The 17,395-nt window shown below is 38.8% G+C and overlaps 1 protein-coding gene across 1 annotated transcript in view; it reads right to left on the reverse strand.

Annotated features, from left to right (window-relative positions):
- Window positions 1–17,395, reverse strand: part of DMD (dystrophin) — a 1,354,185-nt gene that overhangs the window by 855,094 nt on the left and 481,696 nt on the right. The window contains exons 13-18 of the mRNA XM_056862020.1: window positions 16,191–16,310; window positions 14,463–14,564; window positions 14,270–14,377; window positions 9,710–9,889; window positions 3,499–3,674; window positions 380–503 (exon numbers count right to left, since the gene is read on the reverse strand). Coding sequence (XP_056717998.1) covers window positions 380–503; window positions 3,499–3,674; window positions 9,710–9,889; window positions 14,270–14,377; window positions 14,463–14,564; window positions 16,191–16,310 — 810 coding nt within the window. The remainder of the gene's footprint in view (window positions 1–379; window positions 504–3,498; window positions 3,675–9,709; window positions 9,890–14,269; window positions 14,378–14,462; window positions 14,565–16,190; window positions 16,311–17,395) is intronic.

Consider the following 17,395-nt stretch of genomic DNA (forward strand, 5'->3'; position numbering starts at 1 on the left):
GACACAATTTTCAAAACTCAGTTCTTACCAAAAAATACGGTCTGCTTTTAAAACAACAGCAGCAGCAATAACAAGAAGAAGTGTATAAAATGGTAAGCTTGATTGCAAACAAACTGTACATCTTAATGGCAGTCACTCAACACACTTACCCACATTGCATTATTTGTATTTAGGACAAGATGGCAGCAAATTAAATCTTACAAATTATGCTATAATTCTCTCCACCAGGCATACCAGAAAGCTATTTCATTTTTAATATACATAGCTATTTAATGTTTGGTGGTGGAGTACAGACTGTGCGTCAATGGATAGGGGTGGTCAGGGAAAAATTCTTTTACAATTCTAACACAAATGCATAAGTATACAAATATTCTCCTACATTAACTCTTTCTCTAAGGTCTGACAGGTTTCCTTCTTTTCTGTATATTGCAAATTCAGGACTTTGGAGCACAGCTTCTGATCGGGTCATCCAACTGTGAAGTTCTGTTGTATCAACATCAAATCTGAGATAAACAGAAAAAGAAAATGGTTCCTGAACACTGAGTTTGTATAAAATTAGTTTCTTGACTAAAAACATATACCAGATGTTTTAAGCCAGAAGTATGAATTAAATGTAAAAAGATCTATCATAACCATCACAAAGAAATCCCATAAAACTGTCAATTGTGAAACATAGGATCTCTTTAGAAATATACAAATGGGTTCTACTTCAAGATGCTGTCCTGCTTCAAAAAACAATTGCAGCACCAGTTTTGTATGCTCAGTACCATTTTTGAAGAGTATGTCTCATATTGTTCACAATATATGAAACTAGTGAGTTTTTTAATTAAAAAGAAAATATCAGTGGGTGATCTTGCTGGTCAACGGGGTTCTGTGCTGCCATGGGAATAAGTTGACATGAGTTTGTGTCAGGCTGTGGGAAATATCCATGGTTTTCTGTTTTTAAGATGACAATTGCATATTGAAGATAAGTGTCTCAAGCAAGCATCAGATTTATAGTTTTAAAGGGTCCAGAGGGGCTAGGGTTGCCAGATCCCCACTAGGCCTCGATGTCACTGGCATAATGATGTCACTTCCAAAAGTGATGTCATCACATAGGCAACGACAGGGGAGATGCTCTAGTATCTGGGCAAAATGTATGGTAAAAATAGCTTCTTCCATAGAGTTTTTGCTCAAATACCAGATATCCCCCTCATTGTCATTGATGTGATGACGTCAATTCCAGAAGCGATGTCATCACGCAGGTAACATCAAGGCCTAAACCTCATTTTAAGCCTAGTAAGATCCCCTCTACCCCCCTCCCCTGCTGGTGGCCAGGGGGGACCTGGCAACCCTAACAGGGGCAAAGGGAGAAAAAAAGTGATGACAATGCCCAAGATATTGAAAAATTTAGCCGGCTCTGAAGAGCAGACAATGATGTTCAAGATACGATACAATACAATAAAATTTAGTGTTTGTGGCCAAAGGCTAAAAAATGCTAGTCATTGAATACATTAAATGCCCTCATTAAATGCAGCTTTAGCCTGAATATTCAAGAATGAAGTCTTTTCTTTTGAATGCTGCCCCCAAGGGCATCCCCTGCACTGTTGGTTTTTTGAACTGGGAACTCTGAGCAGTGACCTTCCCTTTGCAGCTTTACCCTTAACAAAAAACAGCAAAATTTTTGCTATAACATCTTTTGACAGAGCAGATTTGGATACTGTACAGCATTTTCCAGTCAAAAAGTAATCCATTTTAAAAGCCAAACAAGAAAAAGAAGTATTTTTGCACTAAAGCAACATTACTAAAAACCAGTGTACTAAGTAAAAGAGCTTACAACCTTTACACCTCCATTTCTTGAACCAAACATCTCAGTACAAAATCAGCAACTCTTTCAAGATTTATGTTAAACTGAATATTGCATATGCGTATGACTGAGGTTACTGGCCATGCTAACTAAGCTTTCCTACTATTCTACACGTTCTTGCTGTAAACTCTCAACAATGAACATCTCAAAAAAATGATGCATCCCAGAACAGCCTGCCTATGTCATTTGTTTACACCTTTTTTATTCCAATGTAAAAAGAATCAATAAAACCACCTTCACATAGCTGACAATTCTCTATATCACAATTAACGTCTGTATGATTAGAATGGAACTCTATCCACATGGACATTACCTGTCCCCCAGGGAGGATGGAAATGATGTGGGAAGGAATCACATTATAGGGTTCATCCATCTATATGTTACAGTAGTAGCATGGGAACCAATCACAGGAAAAGAGCTCCATCAAATATAATATATGACTCATGGACTCATGACTCATCAGTGGCCTATTACTGAATTTTCTCCAAATTAAATTGTCAGCAAATGTTACCAACTATAATTCTGTTAAAAGTGAGAAGTGGCAAGTGCTTTTACAGTAAGTACTGGGAGAAGACTATAAATATTATGAGATTTCAGTCATGCACTGAAGAACAAGAATTCATGCAGCCTAATTAAACTATTAAAAAGACTCATAATTTAGCACTATGTTGAGTTTTAGCTGTCAGTATACCAGTTGCTTATTTTTAAAGAGTTAGGTTGATCTAAAATGCACTGATAGTGAAGACACTAGATGGAGCAACTATCCTGCTTTTTAATATGTCTTTCCTTTCATAGAAAGATATATATCCAGCTTCACATCCACAACAGTCTGACAGACTTACATATTGACACCTCTTACTACTTTTTAAAAGTAATTTTTCTCATAGAGCAAGAATGAAAAGTTAAACAATATTGTCTTCTGAAATGTGAATCAATCAGAAGTATTTTTATAGGTCATAAATATCAAGGGTAAATTTTTAGGCAATGTATCACATATATGCTACAATATAATGTATCACTCATGGGGGGGAGATAGTGCTCCATTGGGAAGCCTCTGGGATGTCCTGAATAGAGAAATTGAGATCACCACACCAGCCTCATACATGAAATGGTGTAAGTGAGAAAGGATTTGGCCAAGGACATTGCCTGGAGCTTTTGCAGTAACTCGGGAAACTACTGATACTGTTTCTGCCTCCCATCAGTTCTGGTTCTTATCTTGTGCTGATCTTAGGAAAAAAATAGCAGCTTGGGTAGTGTCTTCTCTCTTAGTGCTGTGATATCACCATGCTTTTAATGTGATCCCTGATTGGCTAGATCATATAGCAAATTAGACCCACCATCTGATTTTTTTTTTTAAAATAGTTATAGCAGATGTTGAGAGGGAAATGAATATGAGTGAACCAGCACAATCAAAAGGCAAGCTTTGGGGGACTTTCAGAGAACATTTCAGCCCACATCCACCCCTTTTCAAGCTCAACATTTTTGTCCATAAACATTCTGATCAGCCCTTACTGTATAGTCTTCCAGAACACTAAACTCTTCTATACTGTAAACAGTACAATAATGGTTAAGTGATGATGTTATATATTTCCACTTAGACTTCATCTTGGTTAAAAATATCCACTCATGCTTTCACTTTTTCTAATTCTCACCTTTTTCTGATTTCTGAATCCACAACAATTTGTCTCTTCTTGTGGGGTGGAGGTGGTGGGAGCTCCTCTTTAGCATGCTTAACCAGGATTTGCTCTCTGGTAGTTACCATAGTTACAGTTTCCATTACAGTTGTCTGTGTTAGTGATGTCTGAGAGGTAGCAACAGCCTGTGAAATCTGTGAGAAGTATTGAAACAGAGGTCACACATTGCTTGAAAGATTTTAATAACTATTTGGAGTGGCAATAGAAAATAATGAGAAACTGCTGTTCCTTGTTCATGGGTTGACTTTCAAAACAAAAAACACTGTATTGAACTCATACCAAATTGTTTTATCTGACTCATGCTAGGTTAACAAGACATATGAAAAAGACAATATCAAAATCAGGAGGAAACCTAAGTAGAATATATTCATGATACTTTTCATATCAAGTTTTGTTTTGTGAAACAAATGATGGAACATGTGTGCAGTCATATTCTTTGGTTCAGAAATTGGCTATTTCAGCAGAGGAAGGGCACATGAATTAGAAAACTAATTGAAATAAAAGCAGCAACTTCTTTCCACAACTATTAAATTTATTTTGTACATGTTTCTAAAAATGTATCTGTTGCACAAGTCAACAGAAAAGGAACATTCCTGATGGCACTGATGACTCTATTTCCTGTACACCAGGAGTACTATCATCTATAAGAACATAGCCAACCAGATATATCTCAGCTAGGGTTGCTAGCTGAGACTTCAGTGCCGTAGAGACCAATTGCCAAAGTGGCCATTTTCTCCAGGTGAACTGATCTCTATTGGCCATAGATGAGTTGAAATAGCAGGAGATCTCCAGCTACTACCTGGAGGCTGGCAACCCTAATCTCAGTGGTAGAGCATAGAATGAGTTCTTTCCACTGTCCTCAACCCTTTGAAATCTCTCTCTCTCTCTCTCTCTCTCTCTCTCTCTCTCTCTCTCTCTCTCACACACACACACACACACACACACACACACACACACACAAATGTTCCAGTGAGGCTGCTCCTGTGATGTTTCTGGCAAACCCAGGACTAGGGCTGTGCATTACCCAGGACTGCAATACGACAGATGGGAAGATTCGGGGTTGGTGCACAACAGCAGATCTGACGGGAACAAATCTTTGACTTTATAAGATAAATGTTAGAATTAACCAAGAAGTATAAGGAAACTTTTAGAAGTAATTATAAAGGTCTGTATTCCACTTTCAGCCACTAAGATGGTGGGATCATTGACTGGCATGTAGCTGGTGTTAAGACAGACCTCTAGTAAAATTTAAATTGAAGTGGAAAGACTTAAGCACAGAAGACATATAAGTGGCAGAAAAAGGCAGTCATCCCCCCCAAATAAACACGGTTCTTTGTGAATGCTCCAGCAGACCTCATCTCTAGTATGGAAAGTTCCTTAATATTGAGCTTGTAGTGGAGTAAATATTCCCTATTTTGTTTATTTTTATACTCATTTATAATATTGTCAACAGTCTCAGTTCTCCGCTTTTTGATGCTAGTTTTGCAGATTAATTTGTAATGTGGTGTATGTATTGGAATTTAAATTTTAATATCAATTCTATACATGAAATGAATGTAACCTGTATTTATCATTTATATGCATAATTTATGTTGTATGTGTATATATGTGTGTGTTGGTTTGTTGATGCATAAACAATGTTGAAAAATGCATACAGTCTGTGGGAATAACTGGTATGACAAAACTGAAACAGAAAATTATGTGAAAATGAAAAATACTGGGTTTGATTTGTATAAGGGAAAAGAAAAACCTATTTTGAGTTTTCGGTTGAAACAACAAAATAACAAAGTCAAAATCATCTCTAGTTGATATCCTACTGCTCTAAACAGAGAACAAAACTTTGTAGCAAGAAATTTGCCACTGAAAAACAGAACAAAACTGTACTATTGAGGCTAAGGGCAAAAACGCACGGTCGCTTTAGCCTCCTTTATTCCCTGTTTCAGCCAGGATTCAGCCAGGATCGAACGCACATTCGGCAAAACGCATGCATTCAATCCAGGGAATAAAGGAGGCTACAGTGACCGTGCATTTTTGCCCTAAATTAAATAATCCATGCACAAATAATTTTTCATTTGGCATAATTAAATCTCATGTGATGCACCATATTCACTAAGTTTTGCCAAACTGATGACTAGTAACCAATGGCAACCGTGACCGCCTCTCTTTAATGCACAGCTTATTCATTATGCTACCCCCACATGAATCCTGCCAATTTCAGATGAATTGGAAGAAATATTAATTGACACTGAATAAATGTTCCATAGTTTTCAGTTTGAGACAGGGACATTATCAAGCTCAGGTGTAACTGTTCATTACAACATTTAGTAAATATGATTAAATTATCAAGCTCTTAAAACCAGAGATTGTTATAGCATGAGCTCTGTCTGCTATTGTTCAAAGGAAGAAATGAATTAATTTTGTTTCTCATAGCTAGAGATGTGAATGCCAGCAAGCCTAGAAAAATTCTTTAAAAGACCCACCCTTTCCCCCAGTTTTTCCCCCCAAGGCCTTCCCCCCCCCATTTTCTGATGAAAAAAATGGAAATTTTGGGGACTATTGAAAAAAAAACACTGATGAATAATTTTCTCATTTAGAATGAGTAAAATGCTTTTAAAGACAAGGTGGGCATGTCATAGACATGTATGGCTCTTAAATCCAAGATACTTTTCGGCACCAGAAAGATACCTAATTGTCCTGAGGGGAGCATGCAGGGTTTTCATTGCTTTTCAACATTTGTATGCCTTCTGTTGTCCTTTTGACCTGACATGGCAGACCTTTTCACCTCTTCCTCCAACCACTGTAACGTATTTACCCACAGGGTGGGTAAAAAGTAGCTTATTGCCCTACCTTGCAGGAGGGAGAAGAAAGATCAGAAAGAGGTGGGGCAGAAACCTCACCAAAGCCTCAGAAGAAAACTGAAAGGTTCACTGAGAGCTTAGCTCTCTCTAACCAGATAGCAAAAATAAAGGTACATGTGTTAAGATAGCATAGGGTCCATCAGCTTGCAGATTTCTTTCAAATATTGGGTATATTTGCAAATTTGCTTGTACAAAACTAGGTCATTTATAACTTTTAAATTCCATAAATATGTCAAATACTGCAAGTAAGTTATAAATTTATATGCTAAGTAAGTTATAAATGATGCACTTTATGTTGTTAAAGCAGTAGAGTTAGTGTAGATGTGACAGGACAGTACATATTGCAATTTCCCCCACAATTTCCAGAAATTTTACACCTCTACGCACACCTCTGAATCCTGATTTTTAAAAAATTATCTTTATCCCAAGAAAAAACAAAGAGATTCTGCTGATCAGATTCATGGTCAATCTGTTCCAGTAGCCTGTTCCCACAGTGGCCAGTCATATACCCCCCAAAGACCACGGTAGGAGCACAAGGGCCAAAACCACCACCAGCTGCTGCCCCCACCCCAGAAACAGGCATGAGGTATACTACCTCCAAATGTAGAGCCATAACGGTTAAACCCATTGATAGACTCATCCCTCACCTTTTTCTAAACTAAAAAACACACACTCTTCAGTGCTTCCTTGTTGAGAAAGTATTGCATCATCTTGGTTACACTTTATTTAGCTCTTTGATATCTTTTTTGAGATGGGATGCCAGAACTGTTCATGGTATTCCAAATGTTGTTGTGCTACGGATCCTTCCAAGAGCATTACAAGATTCGTGATTACATTTTCAGCCCCTTCTGGTGAAGGAAGCTTTGAATCTCAAAAGCTCATACCTCCAAAATCTTGCTGGTCTCTAAGGTGCTACTGGATTTGAATCTAGCTGTTCTACTGCAGAGCAATGCAGCTAACTTCTGAAACAGTCCCTTTCCTAATAATCCTGGAGATAGAATGTCACTTTTTCACTGCTGCTGCACACAGAGCTGATGTGCCCATAGGGCTGTGCATATCGATAAACTCGAACTGAAAATAAGCCAGAAAAAGCCATTTTGGTAAATTTAGGGTTTGGGTTTACCAAATTCCAAAACCTGGGGGGAAAGCCAAAGCTGAACCGGCCATTCCTGAAAAACTGCGTAATTATCCTGCTTTTTTGGGTCCTCCCCAGGCTTTGCAAAGCTCATGGGGGGCATTTTTTGGGGTAGCGGTCTCAATTTTTCAGGGTAGCTTTCAGGGACTCTCCTTGCATGAAGCCCAATGTTTGGTGAATATTGGGTCAGGGGGTCTGACGTTATGGGCTCTGGAGAGGTCGCCCTTTCCCTCCTCCATAGACAAGCATTAGCCGATTAGCGAATGAACAGAGAATCTCTTACTTTCCAATGCTTCTGTATAGAGGCAGGAGGGGCGATCTTTTCCAGACCCCATAACTTCAGAAACCCTGACCCAATCTTGGGGGTTCTTGCAAGGAACGTCCCTGCAAGCTGCCCTGCAAGTTTGGGGGCTCTACCTTAAAAAAAAATTTCCCCCAAGGTCCAAAATTTTTCAGGAAACCCAAAAATAAACCAAATCCCCATATTTACCGGTATGGGACTTAGGCTTATTTTGAGTTTCTTGAAAACAAATGGGGCCCAGTAAACCCAAACTTGAATTTTACTGATTTTTTTTTCTTTTTTTTGCACACCCCTAGTCAGCTATATCTAATGACCCAAGTTTCCTGGTTAGTCACTGCCAATACAGACATCCTCAGGATATATATGAAGACTGTTATTTTGCCCCATTGTACATCATTAATTGTACTTTTGAGAGTCAAAGCTCCCTTCATCAGGAGGGATATTTGACTCTTGAAAGCTCACACCCTGGAAATCATGTTGGTCTTTAAAGTGCTACTGGACTTGGATCTTGTTCCTACTGATACCTACTTGAAATTAATTTACTTAATTTCATTTGCTACTTTGTTATTCATTGGTCCAGTTCAGAGAACTCATCTGGAGTGGGTCATAGGGACCATACATCTCCAATATTGTTCCATCTATACTGGCTTCCAATTTGCTTCCAGGCCCAATTCAAGGTGCTGGTATTGATCTTTAAAATCCTATACAATTTGGGGCCGGCATACCTGAAGGATCACCTGCTCCTACCTGACCACTTTGATCATCTTCAAAGGCACCAAAACTTTGGACCTCCATCCCCTGGGAGATTCATCTGTCTCCCTCTATCAGTGTCTTTCACCAGTGAATGAGGAATTTTTGTTTTGTTTGGCTTTTCCTCTGTAGCTCTTATTAGCCCTTCTCTCTATTTGCGTGCTTTTATGTGTTTATTTGTTATGTTTATATGATGTTTTAATTGTTTAAAATATTATACACATACATATTTGCATGCACACACACATATAGAAACATGGACCTGCAAGGAACTTATAAGGTCTGGTGGGGGGTGGCAGCCACAGTGTGGGGTGGCAGAGAGCTCGGCATCGACATGCAGAGGCAGGGAGCCATGCCAGGCTAGAGGGAAGAGGTGATGATGGGGCAGGGAGCCCAGTGGCAATGTTGGGGTGGCAGGGAGCTTACTGCTGGCCCAGCTCCCTGTCTGCCACCAGTGACAGCAACTGTTTTGTGTCAGTTCCTTGGGAAACACCAATTTCTAGTTCTTTCCATTGTGAGAACTTTCTACTGTCTCATTATCATTTATTCAGTTCCTAATCCATGACAGAACTTGTCCTTAATCATAAATCTTTGGATTATTCAGCAATACTTGGCGACAGCCTTTGTTAAAAGTTTTCTGCAATGCTGAGAATCAAGGATCCTCAGAACAGTTGCACCCATGTACTGTAACATAAAAAAAGGCTTAATCTTACTGTCCAGGAGTCGTTGCCCTTGCCAGTGTTCTCCAAGAAAGGAAGACCATGTTGAAAATAAACTCAGAATTATATATTTTTTTCAAACTGCTTGCCAAACTATATCAATACTTTTTCAAGCACTTCATTGGTTTATGGTTTAACTGTAATATGTTTCCTATTTATTGAACAATCGTTTGCCCCAAATATTGGAGATGGTGGCACTGTTTTTAAAGTTTGTTTTAAAATCCCACCAAATAGTTAATTAGATGGCAGTAGCAACAAACAGTATTACCCAATGTAACTGTCTTTCAACCATACTATTTCCATTCCTTTTGTAATCTTTTGTATCATGTTTTTTAATGCCAATAAAGGAATGATGATGATGATGATTTAACTGTAATAAACGGACAGAGTAATAGTTACGACAAACCTGCTTAGAACTGCTCTCTAGCTTTTGTGCCAGGCTCTCCCAGCGCTGGACAACATTTTCCAGCCAACCTTCCAGCTTCTGAGACAGTGCTTTACTTTTCACAGATGAAAGGAGGTCCTGGCTCAGTATGTTCAACTTATCCATCGTCTGTCTCTTGATCTCCAATTCTCCTGTCAAGATCTGTTAAAACAAAAGAAGTCATCCACACAAGATACTATTAGTTCATTCATTCATAAACCTTTAATGGCATATAAATTGTTACAATTGATACGAACAATGGTCATAAATCTTAAAACCGATAAGATAAAATCATAGCCAGTAACACCAATGAGAACAACTGGGCCTTTCCCCCCTGATATTTAGAGATAATTTCCAGTCAAAATGACCACTGCTCTCTTAGGCACGTTTGGCTTCAACAGGCCTGTCACCCGGTGGACAGACTGCTGGTAAGTATAGGGGTACTGAGACTACCACTGGACACATATAAATGTATCAAAATAATGAACAATTTTTAAGGAAGTTGCAATAAATTTGAATGTTAAAATAAGAATGCAAGTGCATTAGTAATCTACATGCAAAGCAGCAAACTCTAAAGCAGATTTTACTACATGACCTTTTAACTAATTAGATCCCAAAAGAGATTTAAAAGACAAATGAAACTAACTTTTAAATGTTAATACAGATGAAGAATACAGTGTAATTTTTTCCAGTATAGTAAGGACTACAAGTTCTCTTCATAGGCTTTTCTGAATATCTACTGTATATACCATACAACAAAAATAACCCTTGTTAGTTTAATAACTGTATCACATTGGAACCCAGACATACAATTCCAGATATGCAGCGATTACAGAACAACAGTTTACTGAAATAAGCATAATGTATAGTCTTAAGAAATATTTTGTTTACAAGTGGGGGACCTGCAAGACTCATGAGGCGGAATCCCATCTCTTCCCCTCCACTGCAGCTCCAGACCACACACACACACACACACACACCAAATAGTACTTGAAGGAAAAACTATGTATTTTGTGAGGAAAGAAAATGTCAGGAAAAAAGTAGGGAAGAGACTATTAATATCCAGAAATGGTTGGGATAACTTATTCTTATAACCACTCTGGTCCATGATTATAATAAATTATTGATTGGCATTGACTGAATACATGGAATGACTTAATGAGGAATCCTAGAGATAATCAGCACAGCATGATGAAAAAGAAATCTGATAATTTTAACATTTTTCTGCCTACCCCTTAAGTCACTATTATGGATTTCTTTTTCATCATGCTCTTTCAGTGCTTGCCCTTTTCACTTCACTACAGCTTGTGTAGTATTTGCTTTTTAGCCCATGGAAATTTACTTTGGTCATAAGGTTAGGCATTGTGTATTGAGAACAACGTATGCTTAAGGTTATGCTGCCAGATGGTCACAGTTTTTGATCTCCAATTGTGACATATTTTAATGAACATTAAATTTGTAGTCACTCTGTGAATCAGCAGGGACATTTAGCAGCAATTTTAAACCAGCTGTCAGGTACCTGTTAATTAGTTTGAGCAATCAGATGGCAAGATCTTTAAAATATATAATCTGTCTACTTTATTCACAGTAAAATTGATATTTTAAACTCTGATTATATGAGAATTACTGAAGCAAGTTATGGTAATAATTAAAAATACATTTTATAGATTTAAGATAGCTCAGTGGCAGGGAACATGTTTTGCATTCAAAAGGTGCCAGGTTCAATCAGTTCCCAAACTCTGTAGTTAAAAATGGATGTAGATTCAAGGCTACTATGATATTTTTGTATGTGCACAATATACAGCGGGTGGATGGGCCATCTCCATGGAACGCCAGAGTCATGATGCAGGGACAGGCAATGGCAAATCACTTCTGAATATCTCTTGACTTGAAAACACTATGGAGTCACCATGAGTCAGCTATATATGGCATAGATAACTATCTTTAAAATGATGATACACAACTAAAAGAAGTCTTCTGCTTACTCAGTATTGCCTACTGTCTGTGTAGTATAACTTTCTTCAGCTTTGGAGGTGGGTATGAAATTCAAGCCATTTCCTTAAAGGCAGCAAACTGTTTCATTACATACATCATTAGGAAGGCCACAATATTGTCTGTTTTTCTGTTTATAAATTTGAACTGGTTTTGCTCAGGGCTACATTTCCATTTGGCCCATTTTGTTACAGTTATTAGAATTAAGAAACTATTGCCAAAGTTGAATTTTGTTCTGAACAACAGCAGGATTCAGAAATTGGGGAGGTAGTTTTGATCACTACTGCTCTTCAAGTAAGCATTGTAACCAGTGAGGTGGGGAGTAATAAGTATTGCTTTGATCCTATGAGTGGTTGTATTTTAGTCTAAGGATTACTTGAAGTTGGCCAATATTCACTGTCTTGTTTTCAGGCATAAAGATTCCATAGTCTTTACCTAATTTCAATTTTAGGAGAACAATGGTTGTTGCAGGGTATTGGAGTATAAGTATGTGACATGTATTATTTTTGTACGGGTACTACATCTAAAATGAGAGGAGTAGAACACATCAAAAGATTAGAGGAGGGGTAGGCTAGACAGCCATACCAATGATTTAGTAAAATTAATCAGAATCTTTGTAAAGCTGAAACACTTAAACTCCCCCAAACCTTTCCCAATATTTAATATACCGCTGTAATTAAAATTTCCAAATCTGTCCTATTACTTTCATTTATTTACCCTGGTTGATTTATTAAAACCTCAGAAACTGAAAAGACAATTATCAACAGAGTTATTAATATCCTAGTGAGTTGTATGAAAAAATATATAAAAATGGAACTCTTACAGTCCAATAGTAGTAACTATCTTGTGATGAAATATATATAATAATATATAAATACAAGTTGATACTACATTATACAAATTGTATTTTGAATTCTGAAACCTTTTTTGTTCATATACATAATTTTAAATAAACAACCATTGTTGTACAGTTATGAGAACTAAGTACTGTATTTGTATATTATATGTCAGATTCCTCTGAAGAAGCCTGATGAGGAAACACATATGTAATTCGTAGCTGAGTAATAAAATATATTTTTCCTTTACTTGTACCATTGGCCTTGGTCGTATTTTTACTTCTCAGTGATTGGAGTTTTCCTTTTATTTTCTCCATATGCCTTCTGAGACAGAACCCACGGAAGTGGTAGTAATTTTATGTCACTACCAGCCTGGTATAATAATTACTAGCAGCCTTATTCACTGGGGGAATTTCCATCTCCACCAGAAGTATAATAATAACACTTCTTGTAAGGGTTAGTGAGATCATGTTGTAGAAGTGTTCTAAAAACCTAACAAAAAATTGATAAATCTAATGAATCATAAATGGTACAGTGCTCCCAGAACAGGGCTTTCTGGCCTTCCCTCCCAAAGAATCTCACTGACACTGGATGTAAACTCCCCCCCCCCAATGGTGGGGAGGCCCTCCCCACAGCCAGGAAACCCAGGGCCAACATCGGGACCACTGGCCTCTTACTTTGGGCCAGAGGGAGCAGTGCAGAGGCAGCTAACGGCAGGGAGTCTGGCCAGCACAGTGAGTAGGGGCAGCCTGGGGACTTCCACGATAATGTGGGAAGGAGCACTGCAAGCTGCCTCACTGAAACCGATGATGGCAGCAAGCAGCGCCAGGCAGGAGAAGCCAATGGTGGCCAAAGATGGACCCCAGCAAACCCCAAGGCCACCAGGGGGGCAGATACCAACCCGAGGGAGCACCTCAGCCCCTCCAACAACCACCCCTGCAGCCTCCACCAAGTCAAGAAGCCAGGGACTGGGACAGGCCAGGTCAGGCTGTAGGCAAGGCTAGAACTGAGCCTTCAGTCAGGATAGGTTGGGGGGGGGCAATGGAGGAAGGAGGGAGATATTAGGCAGGAGGAGGTAGGTCCCGCGGCTGGCCGGAAACTGGCCAATCAGATCAGGAAGCCGGCAAGGGCCAGAATTGGGCCCTGGGGCCAGAATTGGGTTCTGGGGTAAGAGGGAAGGTGACAGGCTGATTAAAAGAAAGGCGTCTCAGACAGGCTGGGGAGGAAGCAGAGAACTTCCTGCAGATAGGAAGGATGGACTGTCCCAGGGAAGGGAGAGGCAAGGCTTTGTAACCTCCCTGGAGATGCCTACCCTGGTTGATGACAGCACTACGGGAGGTGAAAGTGCAGCGGCAGTGGGAGAAGAACCTCACAACTTTCAAATTTCTGCTCTGAGGGGAATAATGTCATGAAAAGGATAGAAGGTGAAGTGGAGGGATAAGAGGCACTCACAAGCAGGATGAAAACGAAATATTTGCATTTTGCATTTATGGAAGGACAATTTTTTAAGCAAAAAATAATGGTAGGATATAAACCACTGCATAAAAGATATGCTCTGGCTTTTATTCTTTATATCTGACTACAGGACCTTGTCTCCTTTGTAGTCACAAGATAATGTTTGCCTATAGTATTTATGGCAACCTCGCCAGAGATTATCTGGCCGTTTTTAGCAGATGAGAAGTTAACAGAAAGAAAAGCAATATAAATAACATACAGCCAACTTTTGTAGATTTTCCAGCATTTCATTCTGATCTTTGAAATTGGTGGTATGAATATTGTTCACAGCATCCTCCTTCTCCACAAGCCATGCATCAAAGAGACCCTAAAACAGAAAAAAGCTTTTATGAATTAAAAAACACAAGGAACAGTAAGCACACAATAAGTTGTTACCTACCAGTGTTGCTCACCTGCTCTTCAGTAAATTGTTGCCATTTTCGAAGTATATCTTGTAGAAGAAACCAACGTTCTTCCGTCCATCTGCAAATGGCTGCCCATCGATCTCCCAAATGCTAAAAAGATAGTCAGAGCTTAGTAAGTTTTAATATTGATTTAAACTTACAATATTTTTTTGATACTGGAAACAAGCTATTAACCATACCTTTTATATTATAATGTCTACGTTAAGACTATAAATATTTGCAAGTCATCTGAAGTAGTTACCATTATTGTCTGACCGAGCACAGCAGTGAACTGAATTGTAATTACGAAGCAATAAGATTATGAAGAGCAGCAATTTTAATATTGAAGGTACAGATAGTACTCTGTGACATCTATTTCCATGTCCATAAAATATGATGGTTCATAAGCTCTATAATACTAGGAACCATATGTAGCAAGACAGAAATTATAACTATTACCTTCCAGCCAGATAAATACAGCTGCCTTAGATGTTATGTTTTTAAACAACCCTTTTAAAATTATTTGGTAAAAAACCAGCAAATATCTACTATAACTGGTGTTTAAATCAACACAATAAACAACTGAGGCACTATAAAATGATATAAGCCAATTTTCTTAAATTTACAATATACTTAATTAGGGAGTCATGAAAATAATGAGGCCTAGTTTACACAGTCTGCGTACCCCTTTCCTCTGTGTTTGGGGATCCCAACAAGGGATTTGGGAAGCGGCACAGTGCGGGGACATGCCTAGCACTGGGGCCGTCCCAGATGACACTTCCCTGGTGTCAGGAGAATCATCAAGTGGCTTACACCCAGGTGAATTCAGGTACTGTCATTCCTATCCATCCCAGTGGGACCGCTGGGAACAGATTTCCATACATCAAGCAGCATTGGGGCCGGCTGGTGCTGCAGATCAAGCCCATATGCCACACCAATGTTTTACAGCTGTTGGAAAGTTAAGTAAGTTGTGGCCAATTTTATTCTACATAAAAGTTATAGTTCAGTTCCAAATATTGTGCGTGTTGTTATTTGATTTGGTGGGTAGGAGGATGGAGCTTCCCTCGCACTTAGCCCTGGATCAGCAATTATGTATTCTATATTCAGTCATATCAGAGCTCCACTGTTCAAGTCAGCTTTCAGAGATCCATGCCTTTTATAATTCCCAGGCACACAAGGAAGCAACATCTATTTATCTATTTCTTAAGTGTGGCCCCAACTGCAAATATTTAAACCTGTGGATTAGGTAGCACTGGCTGTGGCAGAGCCCGGGAGTCCCAGCAGCGGCCTCGGAGCTCAGGAGCCACAGCAGGCTAAGCAACGGTGGTGGCAAAGATGCCCAGGAGCTGTGGCAGGCCTGGCTGGCAACAGTGGCAGCAAAGTAGCCCGAGAGCTGCTGCGGGTCAGCGGCAGCTGCAGGAGACCCTGGGAGCAGGCCTGGCAAGAAAGTGTGTGTGTGGAGGGGGGGGATGGGATTTCCCCCCCATGATCCTTGCAGACCCACACTTGTGGGGAAATAATCCAGTCAACAAACTACCTGCCAGTTTTCTGCGGTCTTGCTCTACAACAGCAATTTTCCAATTTCCCTTGCCTTGTTTCATGACATACATTATTTAAAATGTTTAACCAAAGTCTTGTTATGTAGTGCTAAACATCAAGAGACAAAAGTTTTTAATAGTAGCAGTATTCCCTGAAAATGTACCCTTTTCACTGCAAAGATGCCAGTAGAATAGTTACCTGAAGTTGTTGTTCTAATGCAGCTGTAGCTTTGTCTCCACCAGCTTCATCCACTACAACAACCATATGAGTGAGGGAATTAACCTTGACTTGTTCCTGTTCTAAGTCTTCTTGAAGAACCTGTAAGAAAAAAAATACAACCACATATCAACTTATAATTAAAGATCTAGGCAAACTGCTTTACCTCATGATGTACCAAGCTGACTAGAATATCTTACAAAGAAAGGAAAGAAAGGAAAGAAAGGAAAGAAAGAAAGAAAGAAAGAAAGAAAGGAAAGAAAGGAAAGAAAGGAAAGAAAGAAAGGAAAGAAAGAAAGGAAAGAAAGAAAGAAAGAAAGAAAGAAAGAAAGAAAGGAAGGAAAGAAAGAAAGGAAGGAAAGAAAGGAAAGGAAGGAAAGAAAGGAAAGAAAGGAAAGAAGGGAAGGAAAGAAAGGAAGGAAGGGAAGGAAGGAAAGGAAGGAAGGAAGGAAGGAAGGGAGGGAGGGAGGGAGGAAGGAAGGAAGGAAGGAAGGAAGGAAGGAAGGAAGGAAGGAAGGAAGGAAAGAAAGAAAGAAAGAAAGAAAGAAAGAAAGAAAGAAAGAAAGAAAGAAAGAAAGAAAGAAAGAAAGAAAGAAAGAAAGAAAGAAAGAATTTATTGTGGGTATAGGTAGCAGAAATGAGAATGTGTCAAATCCAATCAAATTGTTTAGAAGTCTAAACAAAAATTTCAAATGCACTGCTCAGTTAAGACACACACATTTTTGGTTTGTGAAAGTTTCCTTTGTTTGGCAAGTCCATATTTTCCCCACATTTGTTTTTCAATTTTCCCCATTTAGTGTTCTTTTACATCTTTTGACAGTTGTTTGAGCACTATTTAACTTTTGTTTCTACATTTGTTTTTTAAGATGTAAGTGTGAGGGAGAAGTTGCCTGATTTTTATGTAAAGCACTGTAACTTTTAGTCAGGTTTTCATTGACTAATGATGGGTGATTTTCCCTTCCTCTATTATTGTTGTTCTTTGATTATTTGTATTGTTGAAACCTCTGAGCCATCTCAGCTGTTACTTTGCTGCAAGAAGACCGGTTCCTACTTTAAAACGTAGCAGAATCCCACAAATGATGTTGTTTTTGGTGCTTCATATCCATGTTAACCCTACTAGATTTTATTTTCTTGTACATGTCTTTTTAAAATATTAAATATTGTATTACTTTGTGGATGATGTTTTG

This window comes from Euleptes europaea, chromosome 16, assembly GCF_029931775.1.
Source record: "Euleptes europaea isolate rEulEur1 chromosome 16, rEulEur1.hap1, whole genome shotgun sequence".
NCBI classification, from domain to species: Eukaryota; Metazoa; Chordata; class Lepidosauria; order Squamata; family Sphaerodactylidae; genus Euleptes; species Euleptes europaea.